General features: G+C 68.9%; 9 protein-coding genes across 9 annotated transcripts; 5 read left to right on the forward strand and 4 right to left on the reverse strand.

Annotated features, from left to right (window-relative positions):
- The first annotated feature begins 225 nt into the window (after window positions 1–225).
- On the forward strand, window positions 226–1870 carry EMIHUDRAFT_450002 (hypothetical protein). The gene has a single exon (XM_005780859.1). The coding sequence runs from the start codon at window positions 280–282 to the stop codon at window positions 1846–1848; it is 1569 nt and encodes a 522-aa protein (XP_005780916.1). The 5' UTR covers window positions 226–279; the 3' UTR covers window positions 1849–1870.
- A 14-nt stretch (window positions 1871–1884) lies between these two features.
- On the forward strand, window positions 1885–5440 carry EMIHUDRAFT_450003 (hypothetical protein). Its single transcript, XM_005780860.1, has 5 exons — window positions 1885–2872; window positions 3093–3182; window positions 3342–3602; window positions 3675–5022; window positions 5125–5440. Exons 1-5 carry the CDS (start codon window positions 1967–1969, stop codon window positions 5340–5342), a joined length of 2823 nt encoding a protein of 940 aa, XP_005780917.1. The 5' UTR covers window positions 1885–1966; the 3' UTR covers window positions 5343–5440.
- A 10-nt stretch (window positions 5441–5450) lies between these two features.
- EMIHUDRAFT_450004 (hypothetical protein) lies at window positions 5451–6584 on the reverse strand (the record flags this gene model as incomplete). Its single annotated transcript, XM_005780861.1, has 2 exons — window positions 5451–5796; window positions 5902–6584. 2 exons carry the CDS (start codon window positions 6582–6584, stop codon window positions 5619–5621), a joined length of 861 nt encoding a protein of 286 aa, XP_005780918.1. The 3' UTR covers window positions 5451–5618.
- A 104-nt stretch (window positions 6585–6688) lies between these two features.
- On the forward strand, window positions 6689–9623 carry EMIHUDRAFT_450005 (hypothetical protein; the record flags this gene model as incomplete). Its single annotated transcript, XM_005780862.1, has 5 exons — window positions 6689–7312; window positions 7988–8065; window positions 8210–8269; window positions 8567–8767; window positions 8874–9623. The coding sequence occupies 5 exons, from the start codon at window positions 6689–6691 to the stop codon at window positions 9621–9623; spliced, it is 1713 nt and encodes a 570-aa protein (XP_005780919.1).
- A 321-nt stretch (window positions 9624–9944) lies between these two features.
- On the reverse strand, window positions 9945–10394 carry EMIHUDRAFT_204377 (hypothetical protein; the record flags this gene model as incomplete). Its single annotated transcript, XM_005780863.1, has 1 exon — window positions 9945–10394. The coding sequence occupies one exon, from the start codon at window positions 10392–10394 to the stop codon at window positions 9945–9947; it is 450 nt and encodes a 149-aa protein (XP_005780920.1).
- A 463-nt stretch (window positions 10395–10857) lies between these two features.
- Window positions 10858–13095, forward strand: EMIHUDRAFT_204378 (hypothetical protein; the record flags this gene model as incomplete). The annotated part of the gene is made up of 3 exons (XM_005780864.1): window positions 10858–10886; window positions 11006–12682; window positions 12783–13095. 3 exons carry the CDS (start codon window positions 10858–10860, stop codon window positions 13093–13095), a joined length of 2019 nt encoding a protein of 672 aa, XP_005780921.1.
- A 1376-nt stretch (window positions 13096–14471) lies between these two features.
- EMIHUDRAFT_204380 (hypothetical protein) lies at window positions 14472–16154 on the reverse strand (the record flags this gene model as incomplete). The annotated part of the gene is made up of 3 exons (XM_005780865.1): window positions 14472–14507; window positions 14601–15104; window positions 15204–16154. 3 exons carry the CDS (start codon window positions 16152–16154, stop codon window positions 14472–14474), a joined length of 1491 nt encoding a protein of 496 aa, XP_005780922.1.
- A 2596-nt stretch (window positions 16155–18750) lies between these two features.
- On the reverse strand, window positions 18751–20000 carry EMIHUDRAFT_353472 (hypothetical protein). Its single transcript, XM_005780866.1, has one exon. The coding sequence runs from the start codon at window positions 19964–19966 to the stop codon at window positions 18926–18928; it is 1041 nt and encodes a 346-aa protein (XP_005780923.1). The 5' UTR covers window positions 19967–20000; the 3' UTR covers window positions 18751–18925.
- A 126-nt stretch (window positions 20001–20126) lies between these two features.
- On the forward strand, window positions 20127–21343 carry EMIHUDRAFT_204382 (hypothetical protein; the record flags this gene model as incomplete). The annotated part of the gene is made up of 2 exons (XM_005780867.1): window positions 20127–20141; window positions 20465–21343. The coding sequence occupies 2 exons, from the start codon at window positions 20127–20129 to the stop codon at window positions 21341–21343; spliced, it is 894 nt and encodes a 297-aa protein (XP_005780924.1).
- Between the last annotated feature and the right edge of the window lie 106 nt (window positions 21344–21449).

A 21449-nucleotide genomic window follows, 5' to 3' on the forward strand; every position in this document is an offset into this window, starting at 1 on the left:
CTGCGAGGATAACGCCGTCGGCGATGCCCCATGGGCAGCGGTCCGTGTCGCCGCACAGCGGGAGAGCACGCGCCGCACGCGCAGGGGAGAAAGAAAGAAGACAGCATGTCTGAAAGAAAGAAAGAAGACAGACAAACCTAAACGAGGGATGGGGGAGGAGGACAGGGTCCACCAGCGCAAATTCTTTTCTGCGTGAGGTTGACCCCCCTCAAGGGAAGACGGCTGCTTGGATCTGCACCCGGCGTGTGTGCCCAGTTGCTGTATAACAAAGACCTGCACATGGCAAGCGCAAGCCGCGTGCTCCTCTTCTGCCTCCTCTCTCCGCTGCTGGCACTCCCTCTCTGCGGCTACGTGTTCGTCCTCGCCGCCGCGATCGCCCACAAGCTGCATGGGCCGCGGCAGCCGGCCGGGCCGCCTCCGGCCGACGCTCAGCGCTCGCCGGGCTGCGGCCAGCCTTCTCACGAGCGGACGGGGCAGGCAGTCTACCGGACGCTCGACGTGGGAGGCGTCGAGCGCGAGTACCTGCTCTGGCTGCCAGAGGGGTACGACCCGGAGCGGCCGTATCCGCTGCTGCTCTCTCTGCACGGCGCGACAAACTCGCCGGTGTTGATGGCGATGCAAGATCAGCTGCACTGCCTCGCCGACACCGCGCCCTTCATCGTCGCGTGGCCGGCGGGCTACTACCGCGATAACCCGTACCGCTACTCCTCCTGGAATGTGCCCGGCGCCACCGCTCGCGGCGACAGCGCCGAGGATGGCGCACCTTGCATCCGCAACCCGCTCACTGGGGAGTGGGGGTCGGTGGACCACCCGGAATTCGTCTCGTACGACTCATGCGAGTACGGCGGCGGCGGTGCGTCGGACCCCACCCGCTGCTTCTCCGCCGCTTGCGTCGACGACTTCGGGTTTGGCGCGGCGCTAGTCGAGGCGCTTGAGCAGGAGTTCTGCGTCGACGTGGGGCGGCTGTCGCTGCACGGTCACTCGATGGGCGGGCTGATGGCGCTCACGCTCGCCTCCGCCCCGCCGCTCAACGCTCGCGTCCGCGCCGTCGTCGCGCACGCGGCTGCGCCCTTCGCGGGGTACAACTCGCCACCCTCTCCGCACGCGGTGCCTCTGCTCAAGCACGACGCGAGGGAGGACTGGGTGGTGCCGCCCTACGCCGCAGCCTCGATGACGCCTGGCCAGCTCGGCCCCCTCAACGGCACGGTCGGCGAGGGCGGCTGGCTCTACACCCGCTCCGTCGAAGTGACCGCCGCTTGGGCCTCCGCCTTTGACTCCGCCGCGGAGCAAGGCGGAGGGGCGGCAGACTTGCGGCCGGCGGGCTCGGGCGTGGCCTCTGCGCTGGACGGGTACCGCGGCTTCGGGTGCGAGATGCGAGAGGGGCGGGCCGAGGTCCTCACATGCGAGGGAAGCTGGACCCACTCGTTCGCCCTCGCTACGCCCCTCAACGCGCCCGCCGGGATCGAGCTCGCCTCGATCGCGTACGACTTCGTCTCGCGCTTCGTCCGCGCCGCCGACGGTTCGCTCGCCGCCGCCGCCGGCGAGGAGGACGCCTCCCCTTCGCCGCCGCCGCTCGGCGCCTCGCGCCTCTCCCTCGACGCGTGCGCCTCCTTCGGGCCGTACCGTGCGGCGGCGATGCTGGCGCCCGGCCTGCTCGCCGAGCTGGCGCGCCGCTACCCGCCCGCCGGCGCCGCGCTCATCGTCGGCATCGTGATCGGAGGCGTGGAGTGCGTGCTGCTCTGCCTGCTGCTCGGCGCATCGGCCATCGCCGCCGTACGCGCGCTCGCAAAGTCGCACACCAGATCGCATCTGCCGGTCCGCCTCTTTGGCCACGCGTCGTTGACCTGAGACTGGCCGCGCTTTTTTATTCTTTGCCGGAAATGGCCACCGCACACCTGAACACGCGTTCAGTGAACGCGCGCCCACGTATTCACCCCACAGCACCGCAACCAGTCGCCACCAGTCTATGAAGCCGGTCCACGGCGCGGCAGTGGCAGCGCTGGGTGCGCTAGCTCTGATCGGCTGTGGCGTGCGCCTCACGCACTTCAATGGTCCTGCAACTCGGCGTGCTGCCGTGCAGCTGGTGGTGGAGCACGAGCAGCCCAGCCGCCGGCTTGTGCCGGAGACGCAGCAGCCAGCAGCCGCACGGCAGCCAGTCGTGGCACCGAAGCCTCGCGTTCCGGTGACGAGCGCGCCGCCGCCGCCAGCAGCGCTGTCACCCCGGGCTGGAGGCGACACCAAAGGCGGCAAGGCCGGCGGCGACGGTTTGAGCGCCGACGCCTGCCTGATTGCGAAGTGGGGTGGTGTGTGGGCGCTCGAGGGTCCCCGCCGCACGCGCTACCACGTCGACATCCCCACCCCGGGCTGCGACCAGCGCTCCGCCGAGGTGGAGGGCGACAGCCTGGCAACCTTCCCAAAGGCGCACGGAGGCGGCCCCGGGTACGCGCTCGGCGCGAAGGGCTCCAAGGCGGCCTGTCTGCGGCGCGCGTGCGCGGGTCCCGGCCTGCGGAAGCCCGCCCTCGTGGAGGCTCCCACTCCGCTGCAGGCTCCTCCGAACGGCTGGGGCCTCGGGCCTGCTCCGGGCTGGATGGAGGGGTCTCCGCTGCGGTTCAACTCGGTGGCGAGAAAGGCCTTCGCGGCGGGAGGGAGCTACGAAGGCATGCCGCCCGGCCAGCCGCTGCTGCTCGTCTTCGGAGGCGCGTCGGTCAACGACATGCTTCGCAACTGGGCGCTGCACGTGCAGAGGCTCGCGCTGCCGTACGTCGTCACTTGCATGGACGAGAGCCTCTTCACGCTCGCCGGCAACCACGGCATGCCGGCCGCCATCTTCCGCGGCGGCAGCGGCGAGGAGGCGAGCGCTGGCCCCGGCGTCGTCACCACGCGGTGGAAGTACTTTCGGATGGACCCGCGCGCCTTCATGACGATGGGCATCCTCAAGGCGCTACTAACCCTAACCCTAACCCTAACCCTTCATGACGATGGGCATCCTCAAGGAGCAGCAGCACAACTCCTCCCACCTGCAGCGGCCCCGGAGAGCCATCCCTCGGCCGGCGCGGCAGCCCGGAGAGCCCCGGGCGCCACCTGCCTCGCAGGTGCGCTTCTTCCTCGCCTTCCTCCGCGCCGGCTTCGACATCCTCTGCGCCGACCTCGACGTGCTCTGGCTGAGAGACCCGCGCCCGTGGGTGACTGGACAGGCGGCGCACTCCTCGACACGCCACTCCTCGCCCGACATGCCCTCGGAGCGGCATCGAGTGGCCCGCGTGCAGCCGTCTCTCTCGCAACCTTCCCCGCGCGCCCCCTCTCGCTCTCCGTCCGAGCCGCGGCCCGGCCCCTCGCTTCAGGTCGCCACCTCCGCCCTCATCTCGTTCGCCGACATCGTCGTCTCGACCGACGTCACTTCGGACGCCGCAGAGAACGACCGCGCCTCGTGGGGGCTGGCGCAGGAGCTCAACACGGGCATGCTACTGCTCCGCTCGAGCCCGGGCGCCGCCGTCGTGTGCGAGGCGTGGGTCGACCGGATGAAGCAAGAGATGGTCTCGATCGAAAAGCTGCCAAAGAACATGCTGCAGTGGTGGTCCAACGACCAGACCTTCTTCAACGAGGTGCACGCGCAGTGCACTCGTCCGCCAAACCAGTAGCTATCCTTAATGTCACCGGCCCCCTCCTCCGCCGAGGTGCACATGCGCGCCACGCTCGACGGCTTCGCCAACCCCAAGGCGACCGACGCCGCCCGCCGCGAGCGCGCCGCCGAGCACCTCAGGTCCATCGACCGGCGGCCGGCGAGGACGGCGGCGCTCGATGCGGCGCTGAAGCGGCTGGGCGACATGATCGCCGCCGGGCCGGCCAAGGCGGGCGAGCTCGAAGACGTGCGCGGGCTGCAGTTCCGCTCGCGGATCGGGTGCGACGGCCAGCACCACAGCTTCGCCATCGGCACGTTTCCGTACGAGCTCTTCGCGTCGGGCCACACCTTCTTCTCGCAGTCGCTGCAGCTCCGCCGCGGCTTCTCGCCGGTGGCCGTGCACACGACCTTCCAGTTCTGCGACACGGCCGAGTTCGCGTGGGGCAAGCGCTCGCGGCTGCGCGAGCGGCTTCTGTGGCTCGTCGACCCGGACTCGTACTACGAGCGGGTGGGGCCGGCCTCGGAGCCGCAGCCCGAGCCGACCGAGCTCGAGTACTCCGGCTTCCTCCACCTCGACGGCGCGCTGCCCGACCCGCCCACCTGCGAGATGCCACTCGCTGACTCGCCGAGGACTTGTTGCGCAGGCGCGCTGCTCGACATGTCTTCCTGGCCGCGGCCGTACATGCGCTCCGAGGCGTCGGCCGCCATCAAGGTGGAGGGGTCGAGGAGCTTCATCGACGAGACTCTCGCGCGCAAGTCGGACGTGCACACGATGCGCGACGGCCCGGCCCGCCATTTGCTCCTCGACTCGTTCCAGAGGCGGCTCATCCACGACGCGCTCGCCCTCGCGCGCGCGATGAAGCGGAAGCTCATCCTGCCGCCGCTGCAGTGCTGGTCGGACCGCTACTGGAACGCGCTCGTGCGCGGCCGCTTCCCGGGCGTGCGGGCCGACGCCCAGCCCCTCCCCTTCCACTGCCCCTTTGACCACCTCTTCGACAACGAGAAGTGGGCGCACTCGGACGCGCCGATCCGGGAGCACTCCTTCCTCGACAGCCACCGCGTGCTAGACCGCGACCGGAACGACTCGGTGAGGCTCGTGGTGCGCGGCGCGCCGGCCGAGGCGCGAGACCACTTGGGGCGGGAGCCAGCCGTGGCGGCGCGCACCCTCGAGCTCTCTCCCGGCGACGACTACGCAAAGGCGGCATCGGCGCTCCAGCAGAAGGGGTGGGGTGGCGCGTACGTGGTCAAGGTTGGCGCTCGCTCGCTCGAGCTGCTGTGCGAGTCGCTCGGCTCGGCGAAGGCGAACGCGGCATTCAACAAGGTGGTGCAGCGCGTCCTCGGCATCGGCGAGCAGATCCGCTACTGCGACGACGCGGACAACCGGCGGTGGCCCGGCGACGCGCGTCACCCGATCAACTGTGCGCGCCGCCCCGCGCCCGCCTGCCGCCGCCGCGCGAGAGAGCTCGGGCGCACAGCTCAGGCGCACCTCGGCGCTCCCGCCGCAGGCACCTGGGGCTTTCACCGGCCGCCGCCGCTTCCCGAAGGCAGCGGCGGCCTCCTTGGCGTCGGAGCGTCGGCACCGGCAGCTTGCCGGACGGACGCCAAGGAGATCCTCGCCGCGCGGTTTGCCGAGCCAGAGAGGAGCTGGAAGGGGAGAGGAGGGGAAAGTTGGTCAACGCAGGACCGACCAGGCTACCTCTACCACCAGTACATGAACAAATAGAGTCTGGGGCTCTCGAGAAACGCGGGGCCGGGCGACCCCCGCGCGCCCCCGGGGCGCGATGTATTTTAGGGCTTCGCCGCACACCCCTCGTGGAGGCCTGCCAAAATGTTTATCTTTATCCAGGGGCGCGGTCACTTCGAAGACTCGGGAACACACCTCATACCAATATGTGCAGGAAGGTGCGATCCGCCATAAAGAGGTCGAGGCGTGTGAGAGTTGCGCGAAAGTGTCGGCGCCAAAAAGCTGCACACGATCGAAGACACCGCGGGCTGCAATCTAGTTGCACCCCACCCCTCCCTGGCTGTTGCCGCCGGCGAGGATCTTGTAGTAGCGGCTGTCGCAGTAGAGCGGCTTGACGTTCTCCTGCTCGCCCGCCCCGCCCCCCATCCGCTGCCTCGCCTTTGCCTGCTCTGCGGCGGCAAACTCGTCGTCTCCACGCAGCTGGCTGGTGTACCTGCGCGGGAGCGGGGCGGCGGCGGTGGGGCAGGCTCGACGCGAACAGAGCGGGCAGAGCGGGAAGGGTGCTCCAGGATGGCCCGCCGAGCCGACTGCTGCGCACCGGGTGGCGCTGTCGCCCGAGAGGGTGCGGAGCACTGGCACGTCGGAGATCTCGAGGGCGGCGGTGCTGACGAGGAGCGAGGCGAGGAGCGGGAGCAGGGAGCGGTCGATCCGGCGGAGGGCGGGCGCCACCTCGGACTTCTCGATGAGCCGGTCGCGCAGCACCGCCTCGTCATCCTTCTTTGCGAGGAAGCCACGCTGGTTCTGCTCATAGTATGAGACGCGCTCCTTGAGCCGTTTCTGCACAAAGCCCCACCCGAGGCGCAGTCGCAGCACCGCAACCACCATGAAGGCGGCGGTGCCCGTGTGCGCTGCCGCAAGCAGCTCGGGCAGCTGCGCCGGCAAAACCCGGTACGTGTCGAACGCAATCGGAAGCGACACGACCAGCATTGTCGCGCCGTACAAGCCCTTGAGCTTGTCGGTGTAGCCGTCGTCCATTGGCCAGTCGAAAAGAAACTCCCTCCTCAAATTCTGTACCTCCCGCACCGGCTGCTGATTCTTTGGCAGCCCGCGCTGCAGAAAGGCGCCCGGCCCTTGCCCGCCCGCCTCGCGCGTCTCGCTCGCGAATATGGCGCCCGCCCGAGGGAGAGCCGAGCATGGGCGGCTGGCAGCGATCCGAGCGTCGGGAGGCAGGTAGCCGGCAGCGGCGAGCGCGAGAGCCTGCGCGAACACCTGCGCGAACATGGCGTGAATCAAGCGGAAGGATCCTGAAAAAAATTGGAGCGGCAAAAAAATCAACGATGTGATCAGGCGCCGCGGTTGAGACCGTCGAGGTGATAGAGCAAAGAATGACATTCTCGCTTCACCTGCTTCAGCTCGCGGCCGGTCTCTCGGCCGGCGTGTCGCCGCTCACCGCGTGGCACTGCAACGGCAAAAGCTGCTGGAGGCCGGCACACCTCAATCAATCCGTCTGCCGCCCGCAGCCCTGCCCGACGCCGGTGGCGGTGCCCTGCGACGTGCCCGGCTGTGACTGTGGGGCGGAAGAGTCCAAGTTCGATGCCGTGCGGCAGCAGGCTGAGGACTGCGCGGCGGAGCTCACGGCTGCGATCGACGCGTTTGAGTCCCGTCGGAAAGCGTCGGCGGGCGTCAGCTCGGCGAACGAGGCTGTCCTGGCCACCTCCCTCGCCTGCACCGAGGCGGAGCTGCAGCAGCACCTGCGAGACCGCGACGCGCTCGGGGAAGCCATCGTCTCCGCCGCCGCCCGCCTCGGAGTCCGACCTGGGACGCTGGTGGCCTGCTCCCTCGCCATCACGGCTCTTCTCGCTGCGGCATGCTGCCTGCGCTTTCGGCGGGCGGCTGTAGCAGCGGCTCGGGCGTCGGCCGAGGCGCAGGCCAACGCCGAAGCGCAGGTGCAGGAGGCGAGGGGCGGGAAGGCCTTGGTCGCGGCGGCCGCCGAGCGTGCGCGGGCGGAGGTGGAGAAGGAGACGGGGGAGGCGGTGGCGGCGGCGGTGGCGGCGGCGGTCGCAGAGGCCGAGGAGGCGACGGCCGCGGCGGTCGCCAGGGCGAGCGAGGAGGCGAGGAGGGAGGCGGCTGCGGAACGAGTAGAAGCGATTGCAAAGGCGTTGGCGGCGGCGGCCAGGGAGCGGGAGGCGGCGGCCGCAATCTCCGATGCGGCAGCAGAGGCGGCAGCGGCGGCGGCAGCAGCGGAGGCCGTGGCGTTGCAAGCGGCGACGGAAGCGGCACGTGCGACGGCGGAGGCGGCAGCCGCGGAGGCGGCGGCTGCAGCGGAGTGCATGCGCTCCGAGCTGGAGGGCGTGGAGACAGATGCGGCTGCAGCAGTCACGGCGGCGGTGGCGGCGGCGGTCGCAGAGGCGGACGAGGCGACGGCCGCGGCGCAGGCTCAGATTCGGCTCCTCGAGGAGGAGCGCGACGTGGCAGCGGCGGAGGCGGCGCGGTTGGCAACGGCAGAGGCGGCGGCAGAGGCGGCAGCAGCGGCGGTGGAAGAGGCGGCCGCGGCGGAGAAGGCGTGCTTGCGGTCTGAACTTGCGGACACGGAGGCGGAGGTTGCGGCGGCGGAGGCGGCGGCGGCGGCCACGGAGGCGAAATTACACCTGGCCCAAGAGGAAGCCGTGGCTGCAGTGGCTCAGGATGGCTTGCTGCTTGAGGGGGGCGCTGAGAAGCTGGAGGGGGCCAGCAGCCTCCTGCAAGAGGCGCTGGATGACAAGGTGGCGGCCGAGGAAGAGGCACGCTCGGCGTCCGAAGCGAAGGCACGCCCAACCCCACCCGCCGGACCCCCCCGCCTCTCCTCGCTGGCCCTCCTCTCTCCTCTCCGAGTCCTCACGCCGCTCGTCGCCATTCCGCCCTCGCAGAGGCAGCTTCAGCTGGAGGCGGAGGTGCTGCGCACGGGTCTGGCGGACGCGGAGAGGCGCGTCACGCTGGCGGAGGCATCGCGGGCGGCGCACGAGGCCAGAGAACGGCAGAGGGCGGCAGAGGCGTCGCAGGCAGTGGCTGCCGCAGAGGCGAAGTGCGCTGCCGCCGAGGAGCGCGCGGCCGCGGTGTCGGCATCCACGGTGTCGGCGGCCGCGGCGGCGGGAGTGGCGAAGGCGAAGGGCGAGGCGCTTCGAACTGCGGGTGACGATGACGACGACGATGTGACGGCGTCCTTCTTTTCTCTCCCCGCCCAGCCCGCGTCCTGCTTGACGGCCCGCCCGCTTGTTCACGCATAGGCGGACGCGCGGAGCGAGCAGCCGCCTCTGCAGAGGCCGGCTGCCGCAGGGGCCGACAACCACTTCAAGTCGGTGGTCTATGCGTTCACGCTCTCGATCCTCTCGGATGGCGCGGCCCTTGGCGGCGCCGGCGACGCCGGTGTGGTGTTCAACATGGCGAACGCCGTGGGCGCCATGCTCGAGCTTGACGAGGCGAGAAGGGTCGGGGCTCATACTGAGGCCGTTTGGGGGAGGGGTGGGCTGTGGTAGAAGACGCTGCGTTTGCGGCTCGCCCCGCTGACACTCTGCGTTTGCTCCGCCTCGCCAGGAGGAGCGCGCGCGCTTTGACGAGACGCTCGAGCGCTTCTACCGCCCTTGGTACGAGAGGCTCGCGCAGGAGGCGGCGCCGGCGCTTATGCGACAGGGCTCGGCCCTTCTGCCGAACAGCCCGTTCTCCAGCGGCGGCGCTCCGCTCGCAAGCTCGTGGACGGGCGCGTCGATGTTGTCGCGGCCGAGCTCCATTTTTGGGACGCTCACCGAAGGCGCCGAGCGGACTCCATCACGCGAGCAGCGCTTCCCCGACGGCGAGCAAGGCGCGCATAGCGACGAGGGCGACCCGGACAGCCCCGCGGCGCGGAGTCCCGCGCCAATCGCAGCGCGCGCAGCCCGGCAGCGCCGCATCAAGCCACGCCGCTCCTCACTCACGAGGCGGTACGAGAGCGGGGAAGGGTTTCTGAGGAGCGGAGGCGGCGTGGTCGAGGGCTTGACCGACACCGAGTCGGTGGGTGACTTGGGGAGTACGGCGGCTGCGCCATCGGAGGGGAGCTTGACGCAGGCGGCCGCGGAGCTCGTCGCTACCACCAGCTCGCTGCTGCCAACTTCGCTGCTTGGGGCCCTTTCGAATCCGATTGCCGGTTCGTTCACTGGTTCCTTCACCAGTTTGTTTGGCGATGACACGGAGGAGGCTCCGTCCATACGGAGCATTCGCGCCAGTCCCGTGTCCACAACGCCGCGCGAGCGGCCGCGGCCAGGTCGGATCTCTCGCGGGTCTGGGCGGTCAAGCGAGCAGCTGGATTAGAGAGTGTGTGCAATGTGGCGCAGTGTGTATGTACCGTCTTCCATTCCCCGTGGGCGTGGCCTGTGGTCACTGGTCTTTCTCTCTATTTTACGGATTTTAACGTTTCGTAAACCAAGCCGTACACGGGTCACGGCCACACCCCGCACAAGGCCTTCGCCCTCCCCCCCATATTCGACTTTCGAGTGGCCTGTCTCTTTAGCTCTCCTTACCACACAGAGCACACAGAGTACACCGTACACCCACACTCATATCGCGAGAGAGACGGCAGGTTGGCATCCGTGGTTCTGGGGCTAGACCCAGAGGTTTAGCGCACAGGGCGCCTCACTGGTCGTCGCCCATCGCGTCGTCCTTGGCGGCGGTGGCGCCATCGGCCTTCTCCTCGGCGGGGGGCTGGCTTGTCGCAACCTGAACCTTGATAGGCTCGGCCCTCGCCCGCTTGCGGACCGTCACGTGCAGCAAGCCGTGCTCCAGCGTGGCCTGCACCTTCTCTGGGTCGATGCGCTCAGCGGGCAAAGCAACAGCACGGTGGATCTTGCCGCAGTAGTTGAGGCCGCTGCGCTCGAACTTGGACTCACCCCTCACGCGGAGCACCCCCTCGTCCAACGTGATGTCGACGTCCGACGGCAGGACGCCCGGCGCCTCGAACGCGAGGTGGAAGGCGTCCTCGGTCTCGCGGAGCTCGGAGGAGTGGCAGCGTGGCGGGGCGTGCGCGAATGCGTCGACCAGGTCGAAGAGGTCGTGGCGCGGGAAAGGCATCTGGAGAGCTAGCATTGCTGCTTCGATTGTTCGGCGGACCTCTGGACACTTCTGGAGCGTCGCCGACCTCTTGTCACGCTCGAGATTCATCGATGTCTGGAGCGTCTGCTGAAAACAGTCGATCGATACCTGAATTCCTTAGAGAGATGTTAGAGGTGGGGAATTCCTCCAAACCGTTGACTGTCTGTACTCGAGTAGATAGATTGATGACTCCACTGTCTGTCCGTTCTCGATCGATTCATTCCTCCGTGTTTTCTGTGAACAATTCCAGCGTTCTGCTGACCGGGCTACTAAGAGAAAGAGAAAGAAAAAACATCTCACAAACCTCTCCTTCTTCTCCCCTGCTCCTTCCACTCCTAGCACACTGTCGGTGTCGCTGTGAAGTTGGCGTCGTAACAGAACGGCAACGCGCGCCGGGGGGGGCGCCGGGACAGTCGGGGTGGCCTCACGCACATGCGCTTCTGGCCTCGCTGTCGTCATGGCGGACGACGAGTACGATGACGACGAGTTCGATGAATACGATGACGGCACGCGCTAGAACCCGCCTCCTCCACCCTTCCCACTCTCGCAATGCGCTCATGGCAGCCACACCCGCCGCCAGCATGCTGCACCCACTGAGTCGGGAGCCACGCCACTTGCACAGAATTTGAAGAGGACGAGGAGGAGGAGGGGCCGGCGCCACCTTCACCGCAGCGGACGCCCACAGCGGCGGCGGCCACCGTCAAGCCGGAATCGACGAGGGCTCCGCTGAGCCCGCACGAGCACCACCAGGTGGTGGGGCAGGTGGACGCAATCCCGAGGAAGCCGCACTTTATTGCACCGCAGACGCAGGCCGAGCGCTCGCTCCACAGCCTACGGGTCGCACGGCGGGAGGCGCTGCGCAAGGCGGTAGAGCTGCAGCAAGAGTCGTTCACTCTGTATGAGTCAGCACCCCAGACGCCGTACGAGCTCATGCGCCGCGAGATCAAGCTGCGCACAAAGTCGAGCCAGACCCGCGACGACGACTCTGGGGCGGCAACTCAGACGGAGGAGATCGAACGGGATGACCAGGCCTGCCACGCGCCGGACGATCTCGCCACTACTGCGAGACGCGCCCTCCAAGACCAGTCCGACTCGGCTCGCACTGCCGCGACCCTCTCCGCCAACACGGCGCGCCTCAATCGCTTTCTCGGCGCGGCGAGCGCGGTCGTCGAGGCGCTCTGCGTCGAGAATGCGCTCGCCGGCGCACTTGGGGATGGCGGGCTCTGTCCGCACTCGGAGCTCCCGATGGCGTCCCGGTCGGCGGAGCTCGTCCCGCCGTCACCGTTCGATGGGAGGCCTCCCGTGGACATTTCCTTTGCGCCCGGTGCTGGCGGCGTGCTAGTCGCTTACGGGCCGCACCCCGGCGACAAGCCGCGCGGCAAGCGGCGCGAAGAAGTGGCGCTCAGGCGCGCGGCCGCGGGTGGGATTCTGTGCGTTTGGAGCGTCCACCAGCCGGCCGAGCCGCGAGAGGTGCTCCGTTGCGCCGGGCTGCCAACCTGCTGCGCCATCGCGTCGGCGCCGTGCCGGGTCGCGCTTGCTGGCACCGCCGAGGGGGCGGTGCAGCTGTGGGATTTGCGCGACTCGGAAGCGCGGTACGAGCGCGCGACACTCGGCGGAGCAATGCGAGCGCTCCGGTCGGCCGCCTTTAGCTCTCACGGCTGCGCGCTCAACGAGGGCCACGAGGCGCCCGTGGTCGCGCTCGCACTCGCTCCGCCAACTGCGGCTGCGGAGGCGGAAGATCTAGTTGCGACGAGCTTGGACAGTGCTGGTCGGCTGCTGGTGTGGCAGCTGCTCGAGGGGAGCCTCACGCAGTTGGGCGAGCGCCTGTCGGAGGAGGGCCTACCACGGGAGGGCGACGGCCTCAACCTCGACGCGTTCGCCTACGGGCAGACTGTCGGCGCGAGGCTGCGGTTGGTGCGTACGTCTGCGGTGCATGTTTGCGCGCCCCCCGCTCGAGCGGTGGCGGCGGTGCTCCCTGCGACGGCGCTCTGCCTCGCGCTCCTTCCCCTGGACCCGTCGCGTTGCCTCGTCGGCCTCGACAACGGCCGGCTGGTGCAAGTCTCGCGGTACGCCAACGCGCGGCCGAGCCCTGCCGAGTTTGCTCCGCCGCCTGACTCGAGCCGCGCGAGGGCCGTCACGTGCCTCGCTTTCTCGCCCTCTCTGTGCTCGGCCTTTCTCGCCGGCCGTGCCGACGGCTCCGTCAGCCTGTATACGCTCAGCGCGTCGCTGCCTCTCCTCGTCCTCGAGCCGCCCGCCCTCGCTCCCGCCGTGCAGCTCCTCTGGTCGCCGAGTCGACCGTGCGCCGCGCCCGCAGCGCCGCCGCCCGCGCCCCGCCGGGGCTCGACTCATCCATCCTCTCGCCCCCACCCCCTCTCCGCGCAGCTGCGTCTTCCTCCTCCTCGACGGCGACGCGACGCTGCACTTTTACGACCTGCTCGAGCGGAGATGGGCGCCGACTGCGTCGGCCCCGCTCTACTCGCACGCGAAGAGCGGCTTTGGCACGGCCGGTTGCGACGCACAGGTCCGGCTCGCCTTGGGCGCGAGGGTCGAGGCTCGGCGGTCGGGCGGGGCGTGCTGCTACCTCGGCGTCGTCGGTGGTGGCGGGGCTGCAGCTGTTCACCTCCTGGAGGAGGCGCAGGCCGTGCCGCGCCCAAACGAGGCGTACAGGCTGCACGAGGTGGTGGACGGGTTGTGACGGTGAAGTTCAAGCGGGTTTTCTCCTCTGTGAGTGAGTATTCTTGATACGAAACCACGACGACACACACCAGTCGACTCGCATCGGTTGCCTCCATGAACGGCGGAGCTATTCTCGCGCCCACACCACACCTGGCTCCAACGTGGACACGCCCATAGCTGGGGACACTACTAGGTCACGCATGGCATCAGAAGTTTTGTCTCTACACACACACACACACACACACACGCGCCCTCCCGGTTTTTTCCTCTCTGTTCTCTCTCCAGACGCCGTTTTCTGTGTCTGTGGGGGGCCAATATGAGCTTTTGGCTACCGTGCTTGCTGCTGGCCAGCCTGCTCGCAGCCGCCACGGCGGGCCCCGTGCTCGACCGTCGGCCCGACGCGTCCCGCGCCTTGGGGGACGGCACGATAAAGGTTGAGGACCACCGGCGGGTCATGCGGCGGGTCAACGAGGACGACAAAATAAAGATGGAACCCTACCGGGTCAACGAGCGGGACAATGACCACCATGAAGAAGGAGAAGACGACAACGACGACGACGATGTCGTCGTGCCGTTTCCCCTTCTGCAGCGGTTCCTCGCGCATTTGGACGACCTCGACGGCGACGGCAAGGTGGACGAAGACGATGCGGAGGAGCGACGGCGCACGATAGCGGCGCTCATGCGAGCGGCGGCCAGGTATGGGGCGGTTCCCATTGCAGGGCCGCTGACGACGAACTTCGTGACGGCAGGCGACGTGAGGGGGGCGCTGCGGGCATCGACCGCCAGCGACGCGCTCGCAAGGTACGGGCAAGGCGCTTCCCATACAGAGGCGGTCAAGATCGCTTACGTGCGCGCGGAGGATCGCGCCGAGACGCTCGAGCTCGCCATCATCGCGTGCGGGTTCAGTGTGATGGTCTTGTGCAGCTTGGTGCTCCTCCGCCAGCTGACCCGCCGGCGCAACCCGCTGAGGCGTCTCGAGGAGGACGACGCTACCGTCATGCGGCGCGCCCGCTCCAACTTCGTCGACAGGAGCGGCGTTGACCTTGCGGGCGGAACACGGTAGAGGGATAAGAGCCCCAAGACCCCCCCCCCCCCCCGAGCGCGAGCCGCAGTCCCGCGCCGGCGCGGAAGCAGCCGCGCAGGCCAGGGCCAGCGGACACCCCCCGGCGCGGACGCGCGCAGCGGCGCAGGGGAGCAGCCAGAGCCACCGCCCCGCCCCGCGCCACCCGCAACCGTGGAGACCCGTATCTAACGTCACAGCAAGTTTTTTTAACAGAGCTCAGTGGCGCCACACACACCCCCACCGAGCACCGTCCGCAGCGCACCCCGAGGGCCCGACTCCGTGCCCGCCGAGCGCGCGCTGTGCGCGCTCTCTCCAGCGTCCAGGTCTCCTCCTCACGGCAGCATGGGAGACGCCTGCTTCGCCTTCTTCTGCGGCCGCAGGAGGGAGGTACCACCCGACTCGTCGCCCCCCGCGCCCGGCGCGCGGAGCGGCGCCGACGGCACCGCGCCCGCGAGCAACACATCCATCGCCCCCATCAGCTGCGCGAGGTCGGCCTGCAGCCGCGCCTCGCCCTCGCAAGTGGCGCGCAGCCGGACGAAAAGCTCGTCGATGGCGGCGGACTGGCCGAAGACGGGGGCGTACATGTCGAGCAGCAGGTTCGCCACCCCGATCAGCACGTGCGCGTGCGGCGGCCGCGTGATGTTCCGCACCAGGAAGCCGACCAGCGGCTGCAGCGTCTGCTGGTCGCGTCCGTGCAGCGCGATGCGGAGGCCGTTCCGCTGGACGAGCTCCTCGATGACGCCGACGACGACGTCGGCCGCGCCGTTGAGCAGCGCCGCGTCCAGCGCCTCGTGGTACCGGAACCCCTTGAGCGCCTTGTCGAACCCGGACAGCTTTGGCGGCGCCCCCCTCCCGGCGACCACGTCGCCCGCCTGCGGCGCCTGCGTGCGGCCGCGCAGGAAGTAGCGGTACGTGCCCGGGTGCGCGCCGTCGAAGCGGGCGGCGATGCCCTCGCTCACCGCGACCTGCCCCGGCTTCGCCCCCAGAGGCCGCGCCGTCGGGTCCGCCTCGGAGGAGGCGGAGGGCATGTCTGCGCGCGCGGCGGCGGCGCGCTGCCTCCGCACGCAGATGGTCGAGTTGGCGAGGGCGGCGACGAGGTGGGAGCGGGTGGGCGAGAGGGCGACTCCGAGGACGGGCGCCTCGTACCGCAGCGAGCCGAGCACCTGGTACCTCGCCAAGTCGTGCACCTTGACGAACCGGTCGAGGCCGCCCGAGTAGAGGTGGCCGCTCCCGTCGGCGTGCAGGCACGAGACGGTCTTCGAGTGGGCGACGACGCTCTGCAGCACCTTGCCGCCGGAGAGGAGGTCGCAGATCGAGATCGAGTTGCCGCTCGCCACCGCCACCATCCCTCCCCCCGCCAGCAGCACGCAGTCCTCCACCGGCTCGCCCATCCGCACCGTCATCACCGGCCGCGGCGCAGACACGTCCCACAGCTGCACCGTGTGGTCGTACGAGCCGGAGAGGACGAGGCGGTGGGCGCCGGTGTGCTCGCCCGCCGCGCCCGACACGCGCAGGCAGCGCACCACGTCGGTGTGCCCCTCGAACGTCCGCACCGTCTCCTCGGCCGCGACGTCCCAGCAGCTGACGAGCATGTCGTCTGAGCCGGTGTAGAGCCGCCCTCCGTCGGGCGAGAAGCGGACCGCGCGCACGGCCTTGGTGTGGCCGCGCATGGTGCGCATCACCGCGCGCGAGCCCAGGTCGAAGAGCTGCGTCACGCCGCGCTCGTCCGACGCAGCGAGCATCTTGCCGTCGTGCCGGTAGGCGGTGCAGCAGACGGTGTCCTTGAAGCGGGTGAGCGTGCGGTACACCGCGTTGCTCCGCGACGAGAAGATGTCGACCTGCAGCGAGCTCGCCACGCAAAAATCGTGCGGCGCGACGGGCGAGAACTCGACGTGCGTCGGCGTGCCCTTGTGCCGAAAGATGAGAGGGTGCGTGTACTTGCGCCACGCCGCGGCCTCGGAAGAGGAGCCCGGCCGGCGCGCTTTGTACACGGGCACGCGCTCGTAGTCGGTCATCGCAATGAGACGTTGGGCGCGCGTCCGAGCGCGGAGAGTGGGAGGAGAGGCGAGAGGAGCGAGAAACGGAGCGTGCCCACCTCGTCGCGAAAAAAGAATTTTTCTTGGGCTTCAGAGTGTTGTGCGAAAAAAGAACGAATTTTGCCTTCCAAGTGCTCCAACTGCGAACGTATCGCTGTCCCTTTATTCCGAGGAGGACGAAACACCAGTGGTAATCCCGCCGTCAGCTGTCACGATATACCCGAAGGGAACCCCAGTGCCAACACCGACCGTTGAGGTACAAGTGCTCGAAACGAGAGAATGAGTGGACCTGAGCAACGACATCTCTCGCACTGTGCCTCTGTGTTCGTGCGTCGCCCATCTCTACGGGAGATGACTGCTCTATTATTCGCGGACTCAGGGCCGGTGCTTTGACGCAGTACAGTGTGCTTCGAGGTAGTATGAACTCAGAACGGCCCCCCGAGAGCGCCTCTTCGACGCCCACGGGTCCCGGGGGGTCGGAGGGGTTGCGAGAGGGCCTGGCTATTTTTTGTTTGAATTCTTGAGGCCGTTCAAACATGTAACGTGCGTTCCACGTGCCCGTCCCCAGCAAGGACAACATGCTAGCCCAGCAGGCCGCTCCCACCGCCGCCCGCGGCGGAGGCAAGGCGGCAAAGGCTGGCAAGGGCGGCGGCAAGGGCGGCGGCAAGGGTGGTGGCCGTGGCGCACCAGACCCACTTTGCGCCGCCGCCCTCAACGCCCGATACTCGGTCAGAGCCGGCGGAGCGACGGCGGCAGAGTTGCGGCCGCCGGCGACCTCACACGGCGTCGAGCGCCGTAGAGACGGCCCCGAGAGCCGCCGCCAGGTGTGCCACGACCGCGGTCGCGAGGCTCGTGGCGATGGATGCGCCAGACCCGCTTGCGCCGCCGCCCTCAACGCCCGATACTCGGTCAGAGCCGGCGGATCGACGGCGGCGGAGTTGCGGCCGCTGGCGAGTCCGACCTCACACGGCGTCGAGCGCCGTAGAGACGGCCCCGACAGCCGCCGCCAGGTGTGCCACGACCGCCGCCGCGAGGCTCGTGGCGATGGATGCGTCAGACCCGCTTTGCGCCGCCGCCCTCAACGCCCGATACTCGATCAGAGCCGGCGGAGCGACGGCGGCGGAGTTGCGGCCGCCGGCGACCTTCCCCTCGACCACGCCGCCGACCCGTCGACAAGCACACGCGGACTGCCATCGAGAGGAAGGAGAAGGATGGCGGCGCATCCGGAGCCCGCGGGCGCGGCGTGGGCGGGCGCGGGCGCGGGCGGACGCGCGGGACCCCGCCAGCGGAGGCGGCAATGCCTCTGGCGGCTCTGCAGGCGGCGCGCGGCGCGCCCCTCGCCGGTCGCCCGCACGCTCCTGAGGGCCGAGAGGGCCGAGAGGCGGGGTCGGTGACCCGGGGGCATGGGCGGTGCGGCCCGCGCCGCGCGCGGGCGCGTAGCAGCCCGTGAGTGCCGAGATTGGGTCCGTACTTCGACGTAGTATGGGCCCCCGGGGGCCCATCTACAGCAGCGGCGAAGTGAGCGTGTTTGTGGTGTTGGTGTGACGTCTGAGCTTGGATCTGTGACTAAAGCCTGTTACCACTGATGGATCCCCACCCGAATAACACACAGTGAGCGCCCCAGCGCTTCACTACGCCCTCCGCGCGAAATCGCTAGTGGTGCTTTGTGGTAGACATTGTACTTTTGAGTAGTATGGGTACGGTGCCCGAGACCGCTCGACATGACGTGGCGGCAAATGATCGGTGTGGGAGTCAGAAATGTGGTCCTTGCGCGAGGAGAGCTTGATAAACTCGAGGGGCCAAAATATGCCGCGAGGAGGGCGGAGTTACGCAGAGAGGCGAGAGAAGCAGCGAGAGCAAGGGATCGGCAGACGGCAGCGGCGTTTCAGAACGAGGCCGAGGAGAGCGATGAGTCAGAGGATGAAACAGCAGGAGAGAGAACGAGGACGAGAGTGGGAAGAACGCGAGGTGGCATGAAGGTCGCTGCGAGAATTGGTGAGAAACTGCGAAAAGAGATAGGAAGTGGTAGACGCCCGAGCGCCGAGAGGGTGGGCGACGGCTAGCACCACACTTCTCCCCTTGAAATCCCTGTGTGGTGGCGGCGTGCCGTCCTCCCATCCCTCCCTTGGGTTGTCTGTTTCTTTCTTTCTTTTGCTGTCCCTTTTGTCAGGAGCAGGAGAACTAGGAGAGCGCAACCAGTAGGGCTAGGAGGCCCGCGCCTGCCCCCGTGCCGCCGGGTGCAACTTTGTCCTATACGAGAGGGGAATCCCTGGGACCCTGTCATGTGGGTGAACCCTGCCCAACCCCCCTCCGTGTCGCGATGCGCTCCCCACTCCCGTTCTCCTGTGTCCCTGATCGTCCTTCCAAGATCCTGCTCGTGCAGGTGGGGACCCTGTCCTTGTCCCATCTCTCGTCCCTCCGTTACTTAGTTTTGGAGACTTTGGTGCGTCTTGTTTTCTTTCTTTTCCCCCCTCGCGCGCGAATCCGATTAAAGATTTTCCGCTCGTCGACACTAGAGCTCTAGTCGCGGCGCTCCCATCCCTCCCTTGGGTTGTCTGTTTTATTTCTTTCTTTTAGTCGCGGCGCGCGAGAAAAAAGTGACTTTTTAAACCAAAAACGGCCTCCGGCGAGTCCGAGTGCGGTGGACGGCGATTTGCCTGGCGGCGAATGGGCAGCCTGCCGGCGGAGGATCGCGGTCGCAGTTCGCAGAGCCCTGCCAGCAATTCCAGCACTCCTCCTCCCACATGGCCTCACCGCGCCGCCGAGCTCGGGCGAATCGCGACCGTCCCGTGGCCACCGCCGCCCAGGAGCAGCTCGAGCCGCAGCGGCGGCGGGAGGGGCGCGGCGGGCTTGCCCGCGCCGCCGGCGCCCGCGCGGGCGGTGTGCAGCAGCATGGCCTCGACGCTGTCGGCCGCGTCCTCGCCCGCCTCGGGCCAGCGGGGTCGGCGGCGGAGGCAGAGCGCGTAGGTGCACAGCCCTGTGAGCGGGTCGCGCTGCTGCGGCGCCGGGAAGGCGTCGGGCAGCGGCTTGCTGGCGGGGGTGCGGGTCCAGACGAGGGAGAGAGAGCGGCGCTGCAGCAGGTCGGCCAGCACGAGCGGCAGCGCCGCGTCGGGGTCGGCGAGCGAGGGCAGCCGCTGCTGTGCGCGGCCGAGCCACTGGAAGCGAGATGCAGAGTCGACGGCGAGGAGGCGGAGGGCGGCGGCCGGAGGCAGCCCGCCGGGCGGCGAGGCGGAGGCGGCGGGCTCGGCGCCGCCGCCGTGGTGGATGTAGCCCAGCACCGCGTGCAGGGCCAGCGTCAGCTCGTGCCTGTCTGCCGCCCGCAGCACGTGCAGCCGGCGGAGGCAGCCGTCGACAAACGCGGCCTCGGAGGCGTCCTCCGGCTCGGAGCTGCAGCCCGAGCCGGGGCTGCCCGCGGAGCCGCGGGCGAGGCCGCGCGCCGCCCGGTGGCGGCGGCGCAGGTCGAGCGCGAGCCGGGCGAGGTCCACGCCGTCCGTGTCAATCAGGACGGCGTGCGCGCCGAGGCCGCCACAGGCGACGGGCAGGACGCAGCGCGCGAGGATCTCGAAGAGCGTCGCCGTCTTCCCGCTCCCCGGCTCGCCGCTGATCTCGAGCGCCTCGCCAGCGTGGAGCACCACCTGGTGCGGCAGCTCGGCCGCCGCGTCAATCAGGCGGAGCGGCGGCCGCGAGAGGCGGCCGAACAGGTCAAAGGCGGTCTCGCACGGGCGCCAGCGGAAGCGCTCGCCCAGCACCTCGTTCTGGAAGGCGGCGGGGCACGGGGCGACGGGAGACATGTCTCGTGTCCGGGCCGGACGCAAAGCGGTGGCGGTGGAAGGGCGGCAAAAGTTTTCTCACCCCCGCTGGCAAAAGAATTTTTCCAAGTTCGAACCAGGTGCGGACTGGCGCGCCATCCCCGCGTTGCTTATTTTTTATTTCTTTCTTTCGGACTGGCGCATGCTACACTGGCGAGTAGAGGCCCCGCCCACCCAGGGACCCTCTCCGAGGACCCAGCTCTTTCGAGGACTCGCCGGGGCTCTGCTCCAAGAGACCTCGAGAGAGCGTGCGTGCGCCTCTCCTCGCCAGCGTGCTGCATGTAGAATCAAAAAAAAGACCTTTAGTTGCGAATGGACGCCCTCCTCCGCTCGTCTCGCGCTGCGCGGCTCCTCCTCCGCTCGTCTCGCGCTGCGCGGCTCGCGCTCGGCTCCGCCGCCGCGCTCGGCTCCGCCTCCGCCGCCGCCGCCAGCGCGTCCGCCCTCTGCGAGCACCCGGACGCGCGATGGTTCCGCGAGCAGGCCGATCACCAAGCGCTGGGACTGACGGCGGTGGAGGAGGCGCGGCAGGGGCACTGGTACGAGGTGGCGCGAAAGTGCCGCGAGGGCGACCCCAACGAGGTGGACGTGCGAGGCGTTTCGGTGCTGCACTTCGCCGCAAAGGCCGGGCGGCGGCAGCTGGTCGACATCTTGCTCGGGCTGGGTGCAACGCCTGGCGCGGCGGACAGGGTGCACGGGCGCACTCCGCTGCACCTCGCCGCTGCTGCGGGCCACATGTCGACGATGCAGGCGCTGCTGGACGCGGGCGCAGACGCTGCGGCGGCCGACGCCGCGGGCGCGACGCCGCTGCACCTGGCCGCTCAGGCGGGCGAGCGGGGCGCGGTGAAGCTGCTGCTCGGGCGGTGCGACCCAAACGTGCGAGACTTGTACGGCGTGACGCCGCTGCACAAGGCGGTCGCCTTCGGGCAGGCGACGAGCGTGGCGGCGCTGCTCGACGACCCGCGCACCGAGGTGGACCGGCCGGTCGGCGAGCCGAGGGCGCCGGCCGAGCACGGTGCCCTCTCCGGCGGCGAGACGCCGCTGCTGCTCGCCGCCTCGCACACGTACCACTTCCACCACACGAAGCACACGCGCATCGCGAGCCTGCTGCTTGCTGCGGGCGCAGACCCGAACCTGGTCGTCGCCGAGGCGGGCGGTCAGACCGCGGCGCACCGCGCTGCGCAGGCGGGGAACGCGGGGGTGGTGGCGAGCCTCCTCCGGTGCGGCCGTGCGCGGTGGGAGCTGCGCGACGACCGAGGCCGCACTCCGCGCGAGCTCGCCGAGGAGCACGGCAGGACAGAGGTGACGAGGCTACTGGATGCCGCGGGGGTGACACGGACAGGCAAAAATAACGATACATAACGAAACCAGAGTGCACAGAGACAGAGCCTCGGTTTTACCCATCTCCTAGAAGGGGTGTCCGTTTGTATTTTCGGCTGAGTGCTGAGATCTGAGTGAACCTGTGCGA

This window comes from Emiliania huxleyi, assembly GCF_000372725.1.
Source record: "Emiliania huxleyi CCMP1516 chromosome Unknown EMIHUscaffold_21, whole genome shotgun sequence".
NCBI classification, from domain to species: Eukaryota; Haptophyta; order Isochrysidales; family Noelaerhabdaceae; genus Emiliania; species Emiliania huxleyi.